Raw genomic sequence first — 21,083 nt, forward strand, 5'->3', positions numbered from 1 at the left:
GGTATCATTTTGATGGCAAAATATTTTAAATTGAACTTCCTGATAATAATAGAAATGTTTTAGGGATACTTGATTCATTTGGTTATATAGTTCTTTCATCTAGAGTATATTTTAAAAATAAAAATTTTATACTTTTATTTCATTTTGTTTTACAAAGTTATGGAAAGTGAAGATGGATGAGTTTTGGGTTATAAGTTAAAGATAACCATGTGCATATTTTGGAAAATTGTTCTTTTACATAGTATATGTTTCCAAAAAGTAATTATTTAAAGTTGAAACAATTATACCTTAATTAGCAGTGAGTGTGAAAACCAAATTCAAAATCTTGTATACAAGCAAATCATTTCTTTGTATGAAGTTTGATTTTTTTTACCATTACTTTAGTTTACCTTTCTGATACAGGATTTGGAAGATAACATTTCTCCCTTGAAAATATGTTTTGTTTTTTCTGTTCTTTTTATCTCAACAGTTTATACTCTATATTACCAGTGTTTTCTTTCCTCTCTACAACCCTTCTCTCTGTCCACACACCATTTCTTTATCTCATAACTCCACATCTCAAAGAAAATATAAACATTAAATGCTTCTCCTTAGGTAGTGTAAGCTGTATTATTATATGATTCATATTGTGAGTATGAATTGTGGTCCCTGTTCATTCCTGGATAATTTATTCTGTTTGATTTGACCTGTTAATCAGCTGACTATGCTTTGACTCTATACATTGGTGTCTTACTAGCATAGAAGTCGTTGAACAAAGATTACACAATTTTGCCTTCTTTTAATTTGATTTGGCTTAAACTTTAATTTATTTTTTAAACATTTTTATTATTATTTTTCACACTAGAATTACAAACCTGGAACTCTAAATGTGTATGTAAATAAATTCATTACAACCTAGTACTTTTTATCATATTTGTTATTCCTTTCCCAAGGTTTCATAGTCACTCCTTTTTTCAGTACTCCAAGAAAGCAATTGTTTGCAGATTAAAAAAAAAAATACTAGTTTAAGAATTTTTCTTTTTTATTCCATAACAAATCAGAGGCTTTTAGGAAAAATATATCACAATAATTTTTATTTTTTACTGTTAATAGTAATTGAAAATATTTACTTTTGTATTCTGAATTAAATTGTCTTTCATGATGAATTTGGGGGATATTGTCTTTGAAATTAATTTTAATGACAAGCTTAGTTTACTTTGTATTTAATATTGCCAAGTTTCTTACAGACACATATGCATTTATATGACAAAACAAAACCATTTGCACAAACTTGTTAGAGTAATTAGTCATTTTGTTGAAATGAATTTTCCATTATGGTTAACATTTTATCTTAATTCTAAGGTGGACTAGATTTAGAATAAACTGTTGTAGTTGCGTGTGTGGTTGGATACAACAAGTCTATAACATCTACTCATTAACATTACCATGTGATATGAAGTTAGATGTCTAAATATGTACAAATTGGGTTTCTGGGAGTCTTCCCTGAGAAAAAAATGACTAAGTGTGATGAATTAAATGTATTTTTGATTCAGAGATATAGCATGTCTCCTCATTAACTACAATAAAGTTTTTCAGAGATTCAGTGCGGGATTTCCCAGATTCAAGGGCTATAGTCGCTCAATCCCTTATTGGTGCTAAGGATAGCCTTTTATGTCCAAAATTATTCCTTGTCTTACAACAAAAGATGCTTGGAATTCTCATATTTGGTTTAAGCTAACTGTTGAAGAACATCTGTTATCTGGGTGAGGAAATAGTCAAATAATTATCTGCCACAGAAAGCTCATATGACCTATGTCCTTGAGGAGCAGGGGAAAATCTTGACCGTGATGTCCTGGATTGCTTGGACTATGATTTACACCTGTTCTCCTGATGTGATTATTAATAATTTTTTCTTTACTCTCAAACGTGTCCTTGTTTGGAAGATAATTGTATGATCTTTGTAATATTGTGGAACTCAGGGGATAAATGGAGAGTATGAGACACTATGGAGAGGTGTGAGTGAAAGCATCCAGAAAGAAGATGGAAAAATATGATTAATTTAAATTTCACAGTCTTGTAAATTTTTCTTGGTTTAAATTTCACAGTATTATAAATTTTTCTTGTGAAGTTGTACTAGGTATGTTTTTTTTATTGTTTATGGACAGTTCAGTGTCAAATTAGTTTTCTTTATACCACTCAATTTCTGAGATTTTTTTTTTCCTTTCCTGCCATTTAGTGTATGCTGAGGAAATGCAAACTAATTTGCTATTAGTCTAAAGAACATAAAATTGTAAAGGTAAATTGCATAGGGAAAACATTTTTTCATTAAATCCCAAATGCATAACAATAATCAACACTTAAATGTACTTACTATGTTTTTCATATATTATTATTTAAGAATTAATACAAGTAAAGCACTTAAACTCTTAACTCATTTAATTTTCAAATCAACCCTATTTAGTAGGTACATGTATTATCCCTTTTTGTAGATAAGGAAGTTGAGATACAAAAGGATTAAGTTTCTTATTCAGGGTCACAGAGCTGTCAAGAGGTAGAGCCAAGATTCAAACAGTGCCATCTAGGCAGTCTATGCTGTAAGGCTGCCTCTCCAAGATATGTGTTTTTCTGTATATGTTTTAACTTATTTATTTTATGTTATTCCTGTTAATATAATTCTCCTTATCTTATCAAAAGATGAGCTTTAGTTTTATTTACAAAATGTTTCTACTCTTATCCCACTTGTGGTTATTAAAAATAAAAATAAAATTATAGAGTTTTATAGATGTTTTAAAAACAGTCTTTTTCTTATTGGATGAAAGTCAAAAAGTGCAAACTTCCAGTTATAAGATAAATAAGCACTAAGGATGTTATGTACAACATGATAAATATAATTAACACTGCTGTATGTTATATATGAAAGTTGCTTAGAGAGCAAATCCTAAGAATTCTCATGACAAGGAAAAATAAATTTTTTTCTATTTCTCTAATTTTGTACCTGTATGAGATGATGGACGTTCCCTAAACTTACTGTGATAATCATTTCATGATGTATGTAAGTCAGATCATTATGCTATACACCTTAACTTACATAGTGTTGTGTGTCAGTTATATCAGTAAAACTGGAAGAAAAAAAATAATCGCTTTCAAAAATGTCCACTACCTAATCATTTTTTTTTTGCCAATAGATATCATGTGTCTCTAGCCTTTGACCTCTGTTTTGAGCTCTGTTGTTCTAATTTCCTGTTAGATATTGTTACCTGGAGCTTTGTAGGTAGCTCAAGCTCTGTCTTTAATCATTTTTTAAAAAAACTTTTAGTCAAGAATCTTTTAGTGGCCAACTTTAGTACTTTTTTTTTTTTCCTTAAAAAAAGCAACTTATGCTTTTAAATAACTGAGGTGTTCAGAAGATTGGGACTAGCTTCAGGATTCGAATGGTGTTACCAGGACATCTCTCTCTCTCTCCATCTTAAGAGATGGATTTATTCTTGGATAGGTTCTTTCTACCCTGTGTTAAGGATAGACATTGGCGACTCCAGGTTTACCATTATCACAATTTATGTTCTCAGACTAAAGATATCTCTTCCCTTCCTTTCCAGTATTTGTTACTTCCCCAGAAAGATTCTGATTGGTTAGTTTGGGTCACCTGCTCATCTCTTGTGTGCAGTGCTAGATGATTGATAATCCCATGAGAAATGCATTGAGTGGGGCATGCATGCTAGGCAAAGGTAGCTATGTACTTTAATAATTGTTTCTCTTCCTCACCCACTCCCTATAACCTGCTTCTCTTTTATTTCCTAACACTGGAGATGTCACAGTCTTGGTCCAGTAATGCAAACTGCAAATCTGCAACTCATTCTTACTATGTCTCTTTACTTTTACATTCAGTTAGTTATTCAGCAAGTCTTGTCAAATCTACTTCTCAAATGTGTCATGAATTCATTCTCTTCTAACCACATCTACTGCCAGTGGCTTCACTTAGGCCTTCATCATGTTGTACCTGGATAAATACATTATTATAGCAGTTGGTCCCCTGCCCCTGTATCAGTTCCTTTATTTTGGAGTGATCCTCCTAAAATGTTAATCTGATCATCACAGTTCCTTGATTAATATATTTCAGTGACTACCCACTACCTGCAGTATAAAAATTTCATTATCCTTAAACATGGCATAAAATGCTCTTCATGATCAGAAAGACCTCTGATTACTCCTGCCATTTTATATGCATCATCTTTGTCTATACTTTTTATTCCAACTATGCCAAACTACTGGTAGTTTTCCAGATACTCCCAGCTTTTCATTCTTCTCTCAATCAGGCTGTTGTTTTGGCCTAATTTGCTTTTTTTACTTCTTTGCCTGGCCAAGTCCTATTTTTTTTGACCTAGTTTGACTTGAATTGCTTCCTAGCAGCTTCTCCTAACTCTGCCTGTGATCCACCTATAGAATTTTGTGTCCTTTTTGATTGAAAAAATTTTCGTTTTTTTGCTTCTTTATTAGATGTGTGACCAATGAAGGTAAGGGAATGTATCTTATTAATTTTTGTATCTCTCGTGTTGTCTTATTATAATCATTATTCAACATATGGTAGATGAATGATTAGCATGAATGAATGAAAGCTCACTATTTTTAGATCTACTATAATTTGTTAAATGTAGAATTTTACCACATTTAATCATGGAACACAGACCTAAAATATACCTCAGAGGTCTTCTCTAAATCTCTGGAGAAGTATAAATAAGATGAACACAAACTTGTAAGTATTCTTTGAAATTCTTTTTTTTTTTTTTTTTTTTTTTTTGCGATACGCGGGCCTCTCACTGTTATGGCCTCTCCCATTGCGGAGCACAGGCTCCGGACGCGCAGCCTCAGCGGCCATGGCTCACGGGCCTAGCCGCTCCGCGGCATGTGGGATCTTCCCGGACCGGGGCACGAAGCCGTGTCCCCTGCATCGGCAGGGGGACTCTCAAACACTGCGCCACAAGCGAAGCCCTTCTTTGAAATTCTTAAGCATATTTTCTATGCTAAAAACATGATTTTTTGAAACATTATCTTATTCTCTTTTTAACTGCATCAGATCATTGGTTTGAAATCATGGGTAAGAACTTTTTTAAAATTTAAAATAGTTATTTTTGTGGTTAGGCAAAATCTAGTTTACTTGTGGAATGTTTGCTATTGAATGCTAGCATAAAATGAGATCTAAAACCTAGGTGTAATACTTCGGTAATACTTAAGAAGCTATTTGCTAGCCATATTATTTTGCTATTTCTGGATGCCTCCAGAAATAGATGCTGGGGGAAGATCATACAGTGGGGTAGCACTGTGGAGCTGTGGTGGGAGTGGTCCATTCTGGGTGCAGGTAAAAAGAGGCCGCATTGTCTAGAGAGAGTTTTAAAACAATAATAAAGCTGTTTTAAAGTCAGTCAGCTCTTTATTATCACCATGTGCTGGCAATTTTAAACAGCATTTCTGATAAAATGCTGTTAATCCCCAGGGCATGTGATTCCCACCATCCCTCTCCCTCTTGGTATGCCACTAAGATAACATCCATGTTCTTATTAGATCTACCCCAGTTCTAAGTCTTCACTTCACTGTGACTTTCATGTGTTATTTTATCCCTATAGCACACAACTGCATTACATTTTTCAAATAAATGTGAAAATTTAAGAAAAATAAGGTCAGCTGTTATTTAAATCTAATTTGCTAGGTAACAATGACTATTAGATGGTTTAAAATTTATTTAAATATATTTACATCTATTTAAATTGATCAGATGTGTAAATGTATAATTGGCTTCCTTTAATTTGCTAAATGGCATTGTATGTATAGGGCACAATGCCAGGTTTCTAATTTTCTGTTTCAGAGTTTAATTAGTGCAAGGCATTCTGTAATGAGTTTAGTTCCTAGTTTGTTAGATCTTAACCTATCATCTTATGTAATTTTCTCTTCTAGGATACTCCTTTTGTAATATTAACTATGTAGTACTTTAGAGAAATTAGTCTTAAAATAGAAATAATTTTATTGCTAATTATTTCAACGATACTTTTATGATTAGCTCATACTTCTCTTGTAAGGCCTCTATGGTTTATTCAACCAAAGAATATCTAAAGTTAGGGAATGACTTGGCTGTGTATTTTAAAACCAAAAAGAGAGGTACAAATGGCATCAACTTAGGACTAGAACTCCTGCTTACTGTATTGTTAATATACATTTTCTGTGTTATTGTGTAGTAAATAAGACTATATTCACTTTACTGTGGTTAAATTTAATTACCTAGTATTAATTACTGGTAAAATTGATTAATGTAACCTCTGGTGCCGCTAAAAACTGTACCCTTATTTCCTCATTGTAGTTGTATATTTGTGTTCTCTAAAGCCTGAGAGAAAAACTCACTCATTAATTGATTAATAATTTTTAGGAAATTATTTTCATTTAATGAAAGCTTATAATCTTTTTTTTTTTTTAATTAGAGTCGAGTTTGCCCATTTCTGGTAGACCCTTCTTCCCAAGCTACAGAATGGTTAAAGACACATTTGAAAGACTCACGTTTGGAAGTTATTAACCAGCAGGTGTGTATTACTTATAATTTAGATACCAACTAGTAATGGTATCTTGTGGTGAAAAGAACTATAATCAGAAAACATAGATTCAAAACTGAGTCTTATAACTTACCTGGTATGGGTCCTGGGAAGGAAATGTAGCTTTCTTAGCTTTAGTCTTCTAATTTGTAAAAAGGAATAAGAATATTTGTTTGATTGCTTCTATATGCAAGGTGTTGATCTAAGCCCTGGGAATTTATAAGTGAGTAGTTCCTGCCCTCATGGAGATGAAAATTAAGTAATTACTTACACTAAACAAATAAGCATTTACACTAAATTATGATTAAAGACAAGTATAGGATGCTATAGAAGTAAGTTACTTAGTTTGGAGAATTAGGAAAACCTCCTTGACTTTTTAATTTCCTGTTCCTGTAACTCATCAATGAGCATCTTTGTTGTGTACAAAGATTTGACAGTTGGTCAATGAAATGTAACCATCGTGTTTTGTGTAGTGACTTTTCACTGTCATGTTTATCTCACCAAAGAAATTATTTTTGGTCAGTTTTTTTTTTTTTATCGGGGAAGGCCTAGTGTATGATTAATTTTTGTAGATATGCTTCAGGTGCTTGAAAAATTAACTCTTTAAAATGTTCTTCACTTACAAAATGGGGATATCTAACTCACTTGTGTTTAAGAATAATTGTAATATCTTTATATAATATATAAAATATTTAATGCCACTTATGGTTGTAGTAGGAGATCTTAATAATTATTATCCAAATATTTAAAATTTTTTTAACCACAGTTGGAGGCTTAGAGTGGTATTTAAAATGACTCTTTACCTAGCTAGAAAGCCTAAAAATTCTTGAATGGTTATAGAATTTTATCTAAAGGTTCTTTTTACAGTAATTAGAACTATCACATCAAGGTAAGTTTACTAGAATTCATCGTCTTGTCTTTCTTCTTCCATTCAATGTGATATTGAATACAACCAAAGTAGTTGTTTTCTTTTTTTTTTTTTTTTTTTCCCGTGGTACGTGGGCCTCTCACTGTTGTGGCCTCTCCTGTTGCGGAGCACAGGCTCCGGACGCACAGTCTCAGTGGCCATGGCTCACGGGCCCAGCCGCTCCGTGGCATGTGGGATCTTCCCGGACTGGGGCACGAACCCATGTCCCCTGCATCGGCAAGCGGACTCTCAACCACTGCGCCACCAGGGAAGCCCCCAAAGTAGTTTTTATTAATACTTGGATGAGTAACTTATTGCATGTAGAATTTGAAAATTTCTGCATCAATTTGAAATCATAGTAGAAAATTTTAAAAGGCTTTTTTATTGTTAATGTAAAAATCCTTTTTTTCTAATATGTCTATTTAAATTATTTATGAATTTATTTGATAATTTATTCAACTAAATTGACTCATCACCAAGTACTTATAACTGGAAAAGCAATCATGAATAATTTGTATTGTTAACATACATATTAATTTTAACATATTTGTGTTATTGCTGTTAATAGCTTCATTCATTATCTGTAAGGACTTTTGTAAATCTAAGGTAATAAAGGAATTCATATGTATTCTTATTTATTCTCTTAGGATAGTAACTTTATCACAGCTCTTGAGTTGGCAGTACGTTTTGGGAAAACCCTTATTATACAAGAAATGGATGGTATAGAACCTGTTCTTTATCCATTATTGAGACGAGATCTGGTTGCTCAAGGTAAATGAATATTTGACAGTTTCCAGAGAGTAACTACTTTTTAAATCCAAAATAATTAACTTCATTAACTAACTTTGACATTTTTGGTCTTTTCAGTGAATCTAAAGAGAGGAAAACTTTTTGGGGACTGTATTATAGTAATGTCATCAGAATATAATAGTAACAGCAAGTAAAAAACTTAAAGTGCCTTTGTAAAAGAGGCACCATGTTAGGGTCTCCCACACCATTCCCAGGAACAATATTTTACCAGGAGGACTCAAGGGATTCAGCACTCATGGCTTAGATTTATTGCAGGGAAAGGTTGCAAAGCAAAGTCAGTAAAGAGAAAAGGCACATAGGGTGAAGTCAGGAGTCAAGAACCTAGGTGCAAGCTTCCAAGAGTCTTCTTTCATTGGAGTCACACAGAATGTGCTAATTCCCCCAGGGCTGAGTTGTGACAACACGTATGAAAGTTGTCTACCAAGGAAGCTTATTAGAGACTCAGTGTCCAGAGTTTTTATTGGGGCTTATTATGTAAGCACACTCTGTCTAGCAGGTAGCAAAATTCCAGACTCCCCAAAGGAAGGCAGGTGTTCAGCGTAAACCGTATTGTTTGAACAAATAGCTTAAGCACAGTGAGCCACTCTTACCTATTCTGGGAATGGTGAGAACCTTAACAAAATCCAAATTCCCATACAATGGTTATGGGCCAACCTTGCAAGCAGGCCTCTCTAAGGATACTGGTCTTAGGACTGTTATGTTACCTCCTTTCTGTGCAGGTACCTAACCCAGACTTTGATATTAGAAAAGTTATGTAAGAGCTTGTTGTGCAAAATGTCATAGACATGTACTTATATATAAGTACATACACTTACTTACACCACACACTTTGCTAGCACCACAAAGTTTAGAAAATTGGAGTTACTGGGGGCAAAGCAGAGAAATAGCAAAGAATGTACTATTTACTGATCACCTGTTATCCCACAAATAGGTATGCTTAGCCTAGCAGTGATTGATATGTTATGGAAAGAACCCTAGTAGTGGGACTGTTGCCGATATAACCTGGACTTACTTCCTGGGGTTCAGTCTCTGGTCTCAGTCTGTTCTTTCCTGGAGCTAATTCAGATCTGTTGAGCTACCTCTTGCCATGCTATCTTAAAGGGGGTGGAAATGAACCTTTAGGATCATCTGGATTTGACTCCCTTTAGTCTGTATGCTGACCCTTGAGCGCTCTTTAAATATATCTCGATGAGCTCTTATTGGTATTAGGTTTTAGCCATATCTGCTGCATTTTCTGAGAATGGAGTTTGACAAGGTCCCCTAAAATTGGATCTGGTAAAAAATGATAATATTCTACATCATGATTTGTTCACACAGTGAAACACTATTTCAGATAGTTGTTCAGGGCTGTTTGGGTCAATTTGTTAATTTCTGTTCACTTCATTGAGAAAAAGAGCGTTACCTCTGCCCCTACCTTACTTTTTCCACCTTCAGTCCAGAGTCGCATATGTTCACGTCACATCAGTTGAAGTCTGTTATCCCCTTTGAGTATACTTCAGATTGTCCTTTTCTGCAGTTTTGAGTTCCTCATGAATAGCCATTTGTCGTCATACACTTCCTGTGGGGACAGAGGATGGTTGTCCTAGAAAGACGTAAAACAAAGCCTGTGTCCAAGTTCATTTACGTCCCAGTGTTCTTAATCTAAGCAACACGAACTGCTTTCTACATAGTGATGTCAAAACAGGCACAAGTAATAGGAATAGAATGTACTTCTCCTCCTCAAATTTATGCAGTTCAAAAATCCCCTCAAATATGTATTGATCAAAAAGAAGAGCAAGGTACAATTCTTCGTCAAAGTCTCATTGTTTTAAATTTTCTGTTTCCTGTGTTCCTAGTAGCTCAGCCAAGGCAGAAGTTAGATGTAGAAGTTTGCAACTGTCAAATAGCTGAAGACTGCTTGACCAGCTGTCTATGTAGAAGTTGCTGGAGGAGAGGCTAGTGTAGTTGGCAAATAGTTTAAGTTTTACTAGCAATAGATGTCAAAATTATTTTTATTAATCATTCTAATCCTTTACAGTTATTTCATTTCCATCTGGGGTTTGAGTATGGATTCGAGAGTTATAGTAGAGATGATAGCTAAACATTCTTGATTGGCTCTTTTAGACCAAATTCTTCACTTTAGGCACGACTGCTTCATACAGGCATATGTATGTGCAACATAAAGATTAACCTTGTGATTAATTGCTGTATCTGTTTCTAGAGGGTGGTTCTCCATATAGGTATGTCTTTGGTAGCCCAGTTGAGTCTAGGCAGCTTAATGGCCTGAACACAGCTAGACCAGTGGTTCTCTAATGGTAGTGATTTTGTCCCCCAGGGGACATTTGGCAATGACTGGAGACATTTTTGGTTGTAACAACTTGGTGCGTCTATTCCAAGGATATCTTTAAAATGTACAGGGCATCTCCTCATAACAAATAATTTTCCAGTACAATTTGTCAGTAGTACTGAGGTTGAGAAACCCTAAGCTAGCTCACCAGTTCTGACCCATGAATCTCTGTACTGGTATATTTCAGTTATTTTCAGGGTGACATGCTTTATAGCCAAGAGCACTACTTGAAGCCAGTTCATTGTACAGAATATTCCATGCTATAGGTTGCCAAAAGTTTTACCTATGGATAGTGGATGGCTGTAGCATTCCATTGGATTTTCTTATCTGTGAGATTTTTTTGTAGACATCTGTAATTCTGTGCATCTGAAAGATATAGGGCTCAAAGACAAGGATTGGTTTACAACTGCTTGGATTACTTCCAGAGTTGGCACTTGCAGCTTTTACAGGAGCTGCCATTCAAACTTAGCCACATGTTTGTTGACCAGATAAATTATTAGGTTGTACTAAAATCTTCAGGTGTGGAATATGCTGCTTCTAGTAAAGTGAAGAAGGTATTCAGTTGTTGATTTTCTTTCTTTGTATATAGTGACTATAAAGCCAGCAGTTTATTCTTAATAGGCTGTGGGATATTTCCTTGAGCAATGTTGATTTGATTATTTTTGTGGCCGGGTTTTTTGTTTATCTTCATGTAAGTCCCATCATCTTTAGTTAGTTAAGCTTGAAAGGTTTACAATACAATGTGAGCAATTTTATCAGTGGAGACCATTACCAAGATGTTACCTATATGATGGAATGTTTGTACCCATATGGCAGTTCACATGGTACTTGGATTTCTCTAATTCAGATGATAATATATTTCTGAAGAGTTTGGACCTGTTAAGGTATACTGCATATAAGAGATGAACTGATTTTCATCTTCTTCCCAGGGGAATGTAAAAAAGAAATCATTAATAATCATTAGCAGTGTTCAAGTATCTGCTGTGAGCAAAATATTTTTAATCATCGCTGTGTCAAGCATTGTGGAAGCAGTGGTGGCCACTTCCTGGTTTAAGTTTCATGGTCATAATAAACGTTCAAACAACTTTTATTTTGAAATGCAGACAGATAAAATTGTGTAGCACTCTTGCCTGGTGTAAAAAGAATAACTTTCTTTTTCACTTCCTAACATGATGCATTTCTTTCAACTATAAGTATTGGCCGGATTTGGGTACACTTTATAGGCAGATCTTGCCTGTATCTTTGGCTAATTGTTAAAGAAGTAATCAAGGCATCACAATAAACAAAGCCAATTAATGTATCTGTACATACAGGTGCTCCAAATCTATTAGATATGTTAACCAAAAAATCGAAACAAAATATACTCAATCCTGATCCAGGCTCAGAAACCAAAATAATAGCCATGTAAGTTGAGGCTTCCCCTGGAAAGAGAATGTGAGACCAAATCTTGTACTTGTGCCTAATCATTCTGTTTCCACAGTTCTCTAAAGTACAGTACAGATTTTGTGCCCAGGAGAAAAATGTAGTCAAAATTAACTCCATCGTAGGTTAACTCCAATGTAAATTAAGACTTTATACAGTTAAGACTGTGTTGGACTTTTATAGTTCTACATGTAATATTTTCTAAGAGTAGTGTAAGGGACTTATGTCCAAGGGTCTTTTTATACAATAAAACATTTATTTTGAAATATTTTTAAAAATGTTATATCAGAATAATGCATTGATGGGTTACACAATCAAATAGTATAGGATGGCAAGAGTGTTCTTTCCCTCCCCTCTTCATGACTAGTCTTACAAGGGAAAATCAGTTACTTCTTAATTTTCACTTTTTATTGAGATACACTTACAATTGTATAGCTTAATGATTTTTACAAATGGAATACACTTCTGTAAGCACCCAGATCAAGATACAGAACTTTTTCAGCATTCCAAACTCCTTTGTTTACCACTGTCCCCCACAAGGATAACCACATTCCTGCCTTATAACAGATAAGTTTTACTTGTATTTGTACATTGCATAAATGAGGAAGAAAAAAGCAGCACCTGACTACTATGGGCTGGAAGCTGGCCAGGCTCTACAGCTTGACCATGGTGCTCTCTTGTTGAACATAAACCATTTCACAGAACACCATCAACAGGCAGGTCACTCTGTGACCATAAGCATGTCAGCGCACAAAAACGAGGACACTTCCATGCCACAAAGATAACTAAACATCCTCTTCTCCCTGCTCTTATGAGTGACTTCTGCTTTTTTACCCATATAGCTTAGTCTGACACCATTTCTGACACCTCCTAGATATCAACAAAATTATTGATACAAATCAGAATTGTCTGGTCTTTCTGATAGCATCCATTCCCCAGCAAAACCGCACTTTCTTTGAACCATTCTGAAATCACCCAGTGTTAAGTCCATCTTCTATAAAAAGCATCTCTGAATATCTTTTTACTGAGACAAGGTGCAGTTTCCCATGGTGATCTATCTTTCATTGTAAGTTGCCGGTATACCCGAGCTGAGACCCTTTAAACTGAGTTTATGTTTTAACTAATTAGTTAACTGAATAATTTTTAATTGAAGTATAGTTGATTTACAAAACTATATTAGTTTCAGGTGTACACATAGTGATTAAATGTTTTTATGGATTATACTTCGCTTAAATTTATTAAAAAACAGTGGCTGTATTTCCCTGTGCTGTACAGCAGCTGTCCCCAACCTTTTTGGCACCAGGGACTGGTTTCATGGAAGACAGTTTTTCCACGGATAGGGTGTAGGGGATGGTTCAGGTGGTACCAGTCCGCGGCCCAGGGGTTGGGGACCCCTGTTGTACAGTATATCCTTGTTGCTTATTTATTTTATACATAGTAGTTTGTATCTCTTAATACCATACCCCTGTCTTCCCCTTCTCCCCTTCTCTCTCCCCACTGGTAAGCACTAGTTTGATTTCTGTTAGTCTGTTTGTTTTGTTATATACTTTGACTTCTTTTATTTTTTAGATTCCACATATAAGTGGCAATATAGAGTATTTGTCTTTCTCTGTCTGACTTATTTCACTAAGCATAATACCCTCTAGGTTCATCCATGTTACTGAAAATTGCAGAATTTCTTTCTTTTTATGACTGAGTAATATTTCATTGTGTGTATATGTATATATTTTCAATATATATTAATATATATATATGGTATATACATATATACCACATCTGTTTTATCCATTCATCTATTAATGGACACTTAGGTTGCTTCTGTATCTTGGCTATTGTAAATAATGCTGCTATGAACATTGGAGTACATATACTTTTCAAATTAGTGTTTTTGTTTACCTTGGAAGTTTACCCAGCAGTAAAATTGCTGGATCATATGGTAGTTCTATATTTAGTTTTTGGAGTAGCCTCCATACTGTTTTCCACAGTGACTGTACCAATTTACATTCCCACCAACAGTGTACTAGGGTTCCCTTTTCTCTACATCCTCGCCACCATTTGTTATTTGTGGTCTTTTAAATGATATCCGTGCTGCCAGACGTGAGGTGATAGCTCATTGTGGTTTTGATTGTATTTCTCTGACGATAACAGTGTTTAGCATTTTTTCATGTGCCTGTTGGCCATCTGCATCTCTTCTTTGGAAAATGTCTGTTCAGGTCTCCTGCCCAATTTTTAATCGGGTTGTTTGCTTTTTGATGTTGAGTTATATGAGCTGTTTATATATTTTGGATATTAATCCCTTATTGATCATATCATTTGCAAATATTTTCTCCTGTTCAGTTGTTGTCTTTTTGTGTTGTCAATGGTTTCCTTTGCTGTGTAAAAGCTTTTAGGTTTGATTAGGTCTCATTTGTTTATTTTTGCTTTTTTTCCTTTTGCCTGTGGAGGCAGATCCAAAAAATACTGCTATGACTTATCTAAAAGAGTATTCTGCCTTCTCTTTTAGGAGTTTTATTTTTTTAGATCTTACATTTAATCTGTTTTGAATTTATTTTATATATGGTGTGATAAAATGTCCTAATTTTATTCTTTTACATGTAGCTGTCCAGTTTTTCCAGCATCGCTTATTGAAGAGACTGTCTTTCCTCCATTGTATATTCTTGACACATTTGTTGTAGATTAATTGACCATAAGTGCATGGGTTTCTTTCTAGGCTCTCTATTTTGTTCCATTGAACTGTGTGGCTGATTTTCTGCCAGTATCATGCTATTTTGATTACTTTCTAGTATATTCTGAAGACTGAGAGCATAATACCTCCAGCTTTGTTCTTTTTTCTCAAGATTACTTTAGAAATTTGGGATCTTTTGTTGTTCCATATAAATTTTAGGATTATTTGTTCTAGTTGTGTGAAAAATGTCATGGATATTTTTTTAAAATTTATTTAATTTATTTATTTTTGGCTGTGTTGGGTCTTTGTTTCTGTGCGAGGGCTTTCTCTAGTTGCGGCAAGCGGGGGCCACTCTTCATCACGGTGTGCGGGCCTCTCACTATTGCGGCCTCTCTTGTGGAGCGCAGGCTCAGTAGCTGTGGCTCACGGGCCTAGTTGCTCCGCGGCATGTGGGATCTTCCCAGACCAGGGCTTGAACCCGTGTCCCCTGCATTGGCAGGCAGATTCTCAACCACTGCGCCACCAGGGAAGCCCTGCCATGGGTATTTTGATAGAGATTGCATTGAATCTTTAGATTGCTTTGGGTGCTATGGATATTTTAACAATATGAATTCTTCCAATTGAAGACATTGGAATATCATTCCATTTCTTTGTATCAGCTGCAGTTTCCTTCTTAAATGTTTTATAGTTTTCAGAGTAGGATTTTCACGTCCTTTGTTAAGTTTATTCCTCAGTGTTTTATTCTTTTTAATGTGATTTTAAACAGGATTGTTTTCTTGCTTTCTCTTTCTCATAGTTCATTGTTAGTGTATAGAAAAGCAACAGATTTCTGTATGTTAATCTTGTGTCCTTCAACTTTACTGAATTCATTTATTAGTTCTAACAGTTTTTTGGTGGAGACTTTAGGGTTTTGTTTATATAGTTTTATGTCATCTGCAGATAGTAGCAGTTTTACTTTTCCCTTCCAATTTGGATACTCTTTATTTCTTTTTCTTGTCTGAATACTGTATCTGGGACTTCCAATACTATGTTGAATAGAATTGGTGAGATGGGCATCCTTCTCTTATTGCTGATTTGAGAGGAAAGGCTTTCTTTTCACCTTTTCACCATTGAGTATGATGTTAGCCATGGGTTTGTCATAAACGGCCTTTATTATGTTTAGATATGCTCCCTGTAAACCCACTTTGATGAGAATTTTTATCACGAATGGATGTTGAATTTTGTCAAGTGCTTTTTTTGTGTTTATTGAGATGATCATGTTATTTTTATTCTTTCTTTTGTTAATGTGATGTATCATTGATTGATTTGCGAGTATTGACCCTTGCATCCCTGGAATAAATCCCACTTGATGATGGTGTATGATCCTTTTTATTTTTTATTGAGTTTGGTTTGCTAATATTTTTTTGAGGATTTTTTCATCTATATTCATCAGAGATATTAGCCCTTAATTTTCTTTTGTTGTAGTGTCTTTGTCTGGTTTTGTTATCCAGGTAATGGTGGCCTCATAGAATGAATTTGGGAGTGTTCCATCCTTTTCACTTTTTTGGAATACTTTGAGAAGGATAGGCATTAACTCTTCTTTATGTGTTTGGTAGAATTCCCTTGTGAAGCCGGCGGGTCCTGGATTTGCTGGGAGGTTTTTTGTTACAAATTCAATTTCACTGTTAGTAATTGGTATGTTCAGATGGTCCCTTTCTTCCTTGTCAGGTTATATGTTTCTAGAAATGTGTCCATTTCTTCTGGGTTGTCTATTTTGTTGGCATATAACTGTTCATAGTATTCTTTTATTAGTTTTTATATTTCTGTGATAATGGCTGTAATTTCTCCTCTTGCATTTCTTCTTTTGTTTATTTGCATTTTCTCTCTTTTGATGAGCCTGGCTAAAGGTTTATTTATTTTGTTTGTCTTTTCAAAAAACAAGCTCTTGCTTTCATTGACCTTTTCTATTGTTTTTTTTGTCTCTAATTTTATTTCTTTAATTTTATTTCCTTTCTAATATTTATTATTTCTTTCCTTCTGCTGACTTTGGACTTTATTTGTTCTTCATTTCCTAATTCCTTTAGATGATAGGTTAGGTTGTTTATTTGAGATTTTTCTTATTTCTTGAGGTGGGCTTGCATTGCTGTAAACTTCTCTCTTAGAACTGCTTTTGCTTCATCCCATAGATTTTGGAAAGTTGTGTTTCCGTTATCTTTTGTCTCAATGTATTTCCTGTTTTCCTCTTTAATTTCTTCACTGGCCCATTGGTTTTTCAGTAGCATGTTGTTTATTCCTCACATATTTGTGCTTTTCCCAGTTTTCTTCCTGTAACTGATTTCTAGTTTCATACTGTTGTGGTCAGAAAAAATGCCTGATATAATTTCTGTCTTCTTAAATTTGTTGAGACTTGTTTTGTCTCTTAGCACATTGTCAATCCTGGAGAACATTTCATGTGCAGTTAAAAAGAATGTGTATTCTGCTCTTTTGGGGTACAATGTCCTGTACATATCTATTAAGTCCAACTGGCCTGTGGTGTCATTTAAGACCCTGTTTCCTTATTGATTTTCTCTCTGGATGATCTGTCCACTAACGTAAGTGGTATGTTAAAGGCTCCTCCTATTCTGTTATTGTCAATTTCTCCCTTTATGTCTCTTAGTATTTGCTTTATATATTTAGGTGTTCCTGTATTAGGTGCATACACGTTAACAAGTGTAACATCCTGTACTTGTGTTGATCCTTTTATTATTACATGATGCTCTTCTTTGTCATAGACTTAGTTTTAAAGTCTACTTTGTCTGATATGAGTATTGTTACCTCTACTTTCTTGTTATTTCCATTTCCGTGAACTCTCTTTTCCATCCCTTCACTTTCAGTTAGTGTGTCTTTAGCTCTGAAGTCAGTCTCTTGTAAGCAGCACATAGATGGGTCTTTTTAATTAATTAATTAATTAATTTTCTGGGTTTTTTTTAACATCTTTATTGGAGTATAATTGCTTTGCCATGGTGTGTTAGTTTCTGCTTTATAACAGAGTGAATCAGTTATACATATACATATGTCCCCATATCTCTTCCCTCTTGCATCTCCCTCCCTCCCACCCTCCCTATCCCACCCCTCTTGGTGGTCACAAAGCACTGAGCTGATCTCCCTGTGCTATGCGGCTGCTTCCCACTAGCTAGCTATCTTACGTTTGGTAGTGTATATATGTCCATGCCGCTCTCTCTCTTTGTCCCAGCTTACCCTTCCCCCTCCCCGTATCCTCAAGTCCATTCTCTAGTAGGTCTGCATCTTTATTCCTGTCTTGCCCCTAGGTTCTTCTGACCATTTTTTTTTTTTTTTAGATTCCATATATATGTGTTAGCATAAGGTATTTGTTTTTCTCTTTCTGACTTACTTCACTCTGTATGACAGACTCTAGGTCCATCCACCTCACTACAAATAACTCAGTTTCATTCCTTTTTCTGGCTGAGTAATATTCCATTGTATATAAGCAGCACATAGATGGGTCTTTTTTAATCCAATATTCCGCCCTATGTCTTTTTTTTTTTTTTTTTTTTTTTTTTTGTGGTACGCGGGCCTCTCACTGTTGTGGCTTCTCCAGTTGTGGAGCACAGGCTCCGGACGTGCAGGCTCAGCGGCCATGGCTCACAGGCCCAGCCGCTCCGCGGCATGTGGGATCTTCCCGGACCGGGGCATGAACCCGCGTCCCCTGCATCAGCAGGCGGACTCTCAACCACTGCGCCACCAGGGAAACCCCACCCTATGTCTTTTGATTGGAATATTTATTACATTGACATTTAAAGTAATTATTGATAGGTATGTCCTTATTGCCATTTTGTTACCTGTTTTCTGGTAGTTTTGAGTTCTTTATTGTTCGTTTTTTTCTCCATTTAGATTCTTCCTTTGTGGTTTGATGATTTCCTTTCATGGTATGCTTGTGTTTCTTTCTCTCTAATTTTTGTATATCTATTGTAGGTTAGCAGGTTTTTCCTTTTCAGCACTTTGAGTATATCATGCCACTCCCTTCTAGCCTGCAAAGTTTCTGCAAAAATATGAGTTGGTAACCTTCTTTAGGTTCCCTTGTATGAGAGTCTTCATTTTTCTCTTGCTGCCTTTAGAATTTTCTCTTTAACTTTTGCTGATTTAATTATGATATGTCTTGGTGTGTGTCTTTTTAGTTCATCTTGTTTGGGACCCTCTGTGCTTCTTGTACCTGGATATCTGTTTCCTTCTTCAGGTTTATGAAGTTTTCAGCTATAATTTCATCAAATACATTTTCTACCCCGTTCTTTCTCTCTTCTCCTCTGGGACCCATATAATGCAGTGTTGGTACAACTGATGTTGTCCCAGAGATCCCTTAAACTGTTCTTCTTTCTTTCATCCTCTCTCCCTCCCTTTCTTCCTTCCTTCCTACCTTCTTTCCTTCCTTCCTTTTCTCCCTTCTTCCCTTCCTTTCCTGATTTGGTTATTTCCATTATTCTATCTTCCAGATCACTTTTCTGTACTTGGGTATCACCTAGTCAGCTGTTAATCCTTCTATTGTGTTTTCCATTTCAGTTACAGTATTTTTCAATTCTAACTAATTCTTTTTTATATTTTCTAGTTCATTATTAAAATTCTCACTGTGTTCAGCTATTCTTTTCCCTGCTTCGGTTAGCATATTTTATTACTAATGCATTGAACTCCTAATCTGGTAAATTTTTAATTTCTGTCTCATTAGTTGTTTTTTTCAGGGATTTTCTCTTGCTCTTTCAATTGAGACAAATTCCTCTGCTCATTTTGCTTAACTTTCTCTGTCTTTATGAAATTAGGTGAAACTGTTGCCTATTGCAGTCTTTAATGGGTGCCTTTGTGTGGTACAGTCTGCTTGTGCCCAGTGGCTTTTGTGGGAGAGCTGAATCTGATGTGAACACAGAACATGTCTTTCCTCAGGTTTGCTGGCATCTATCACCTTGGTAGGAGGCTGGAGATGGAGTTGTTAGATCAGAGCCAGGTGTAGCTGGGGCTTTTTCTCTGCTCAGTGGCCATCACTGCTCTGTAGGGGGTGGGGTCTGTTCCCAAGTTGCTGGAGCAGAAGTTTTGTTTTTTTTTTCTCTCTCTTTTGTTGGATTCTTTTTTTTACATCTTTATTGGAGGATAATTGATTTACATTGTTGTGTTAGTTTCTGCTGTGTAACAGAGTGAATCAGCTGTACGTATACATATATCCCCATATCCCCTTCCTCTTGCATCTCCCTCCCACCCTCCCTATCCCACCCCTCTAGGTGGTCACAAAGCACTGAGCTGATCTCCCTGTGCTATGCAGCTGCCTCCCACTAGCTATCTGTTTTACATTTGGTAGTGTATATATGTCCATGCCACTCTCTCACTTCGTCCCAGCATACCCTTCCCTCTCTCAGTGTCCTCAAGTCCATTCTCTGTGTCTGTGTCTTTATTCCCGTCCTGCCCCTAGGTTCTTCAGAACCATTGGTTTTTTTTAGAGTCCATATATGTGTGTTAGCATATGGTATTTATTTTTCCCTGACTTACTTCACTCTGTATGACAGACTCTAGGTCCAGCCACTCACTACAAATAACTCAATTTCATTTCTTTTTATGGCTGAGTAATATTCCATTGTCTATATGTGCCACATCTTTATCCATTCATCTGTTGATGGACACTTAGGTTGCTTCCACGTCCTGGCTGTTGTAAATAGTGTGGAGCAGAAGTTTTGAGGGTTGGGTCTGAGCTGGCTCCATTCCCTTGAAATCTGTTTTCTCCTCAATCCCAGCACCAGCATTCTTGCCCAGGAGGGGAGCAGTGCCCGGGCAAGAGGGATTGGCATGGGCACTTGGCATTGGTCTGGGTGCGAATTGTGGCTGTCTGACCACAGACAGAAATCATGGCTGCTCTAATGTGCTGCCTGTGTAAGCATCAGTAATGGCTGCTCCCACCCTGCTCAGACACGCTTTAGGTCTGTGTTGCTTTTGTTTCTCACAGCTGAGCTTTCTGCTCAGCTGTAGCAGCCCTCACCCCAGTGAGGCTGGAGCAGTTGCTAGACTTAGAGTGGGATGTGTGCTGGAGCAGTCACAGGAAACCAGTCAGCCACCCATGCAGTTTCAGTCCACCCTCTCCGCCCTTTTTTGGAAGTAAGCAAGCGAGGATGTGCTCCTCATGAATGGAGTCCAGGCTTCTCACAGCCCTCCTGTTAGTTCCCCCAGCCCTCCAAACAGCAAGGAGACTCACATTCTCAGTGTCTGACAAGGGTGCCCAATTTGTGACTCAAACCACCTACTCCCTAGAGAGGATCTCTGTCTGTGTGATTGTTCTTCTTCTGAGTCCCCTCCTAGGGGCACAGGTCCAGACCTGATAGCTTCTCATCCATTTATACCCAATTCTATATGCATCTTTCTTACAGTCTTCTAGTTCTGCTAGCCTACAGTTAG

At 36.0% G+C, this 21,083-nt stretch overlaps 1 protein-coding gene across 2 annotated transcripts in view; it reads left to right on the forward strand.

Annotated features, from left to right (window-relative positions):
• The window catches only part of DYNC2H1 (dynein cytoplasmic 2 heavy chain 1), a 372,035-nt gene that overhangs the window by 147,563 nt on the left and 203,389 nt on the right, over window positions 1–21,083 (forward strand). For both annotated transcript variants that reach the window (XM_004282190.3, XM_049714064.1), the window contains exons 64-65: window positions 6,444–6,542; window positions 8,106–8,229. In XM_004282190.3, coding sequence (XP_004282238.2) covers window positions 6,444–6,542; window positions 8,106–8,229 — 223 coding nt within the window. The remainder of the gene's footprint in view (window positions 1–6,443; window positions 6,543–8,105; window positions 8,230–21,083) is intronic.

This window comes from Orcinus orca, chromosome 8 (genome assembly GCF_937001465.1).
Source record: "Orcinus orca chromosome 8, mOrcOrc1.1, whole genome shotgun sequence".
Taxonomy (NCBI): domain Eukaryota; kingdom Metazoa; phylum Chordata; class Mammalia; order Artiodactyla; family Delphinidae; genus Orcinus; species Orcinus orca.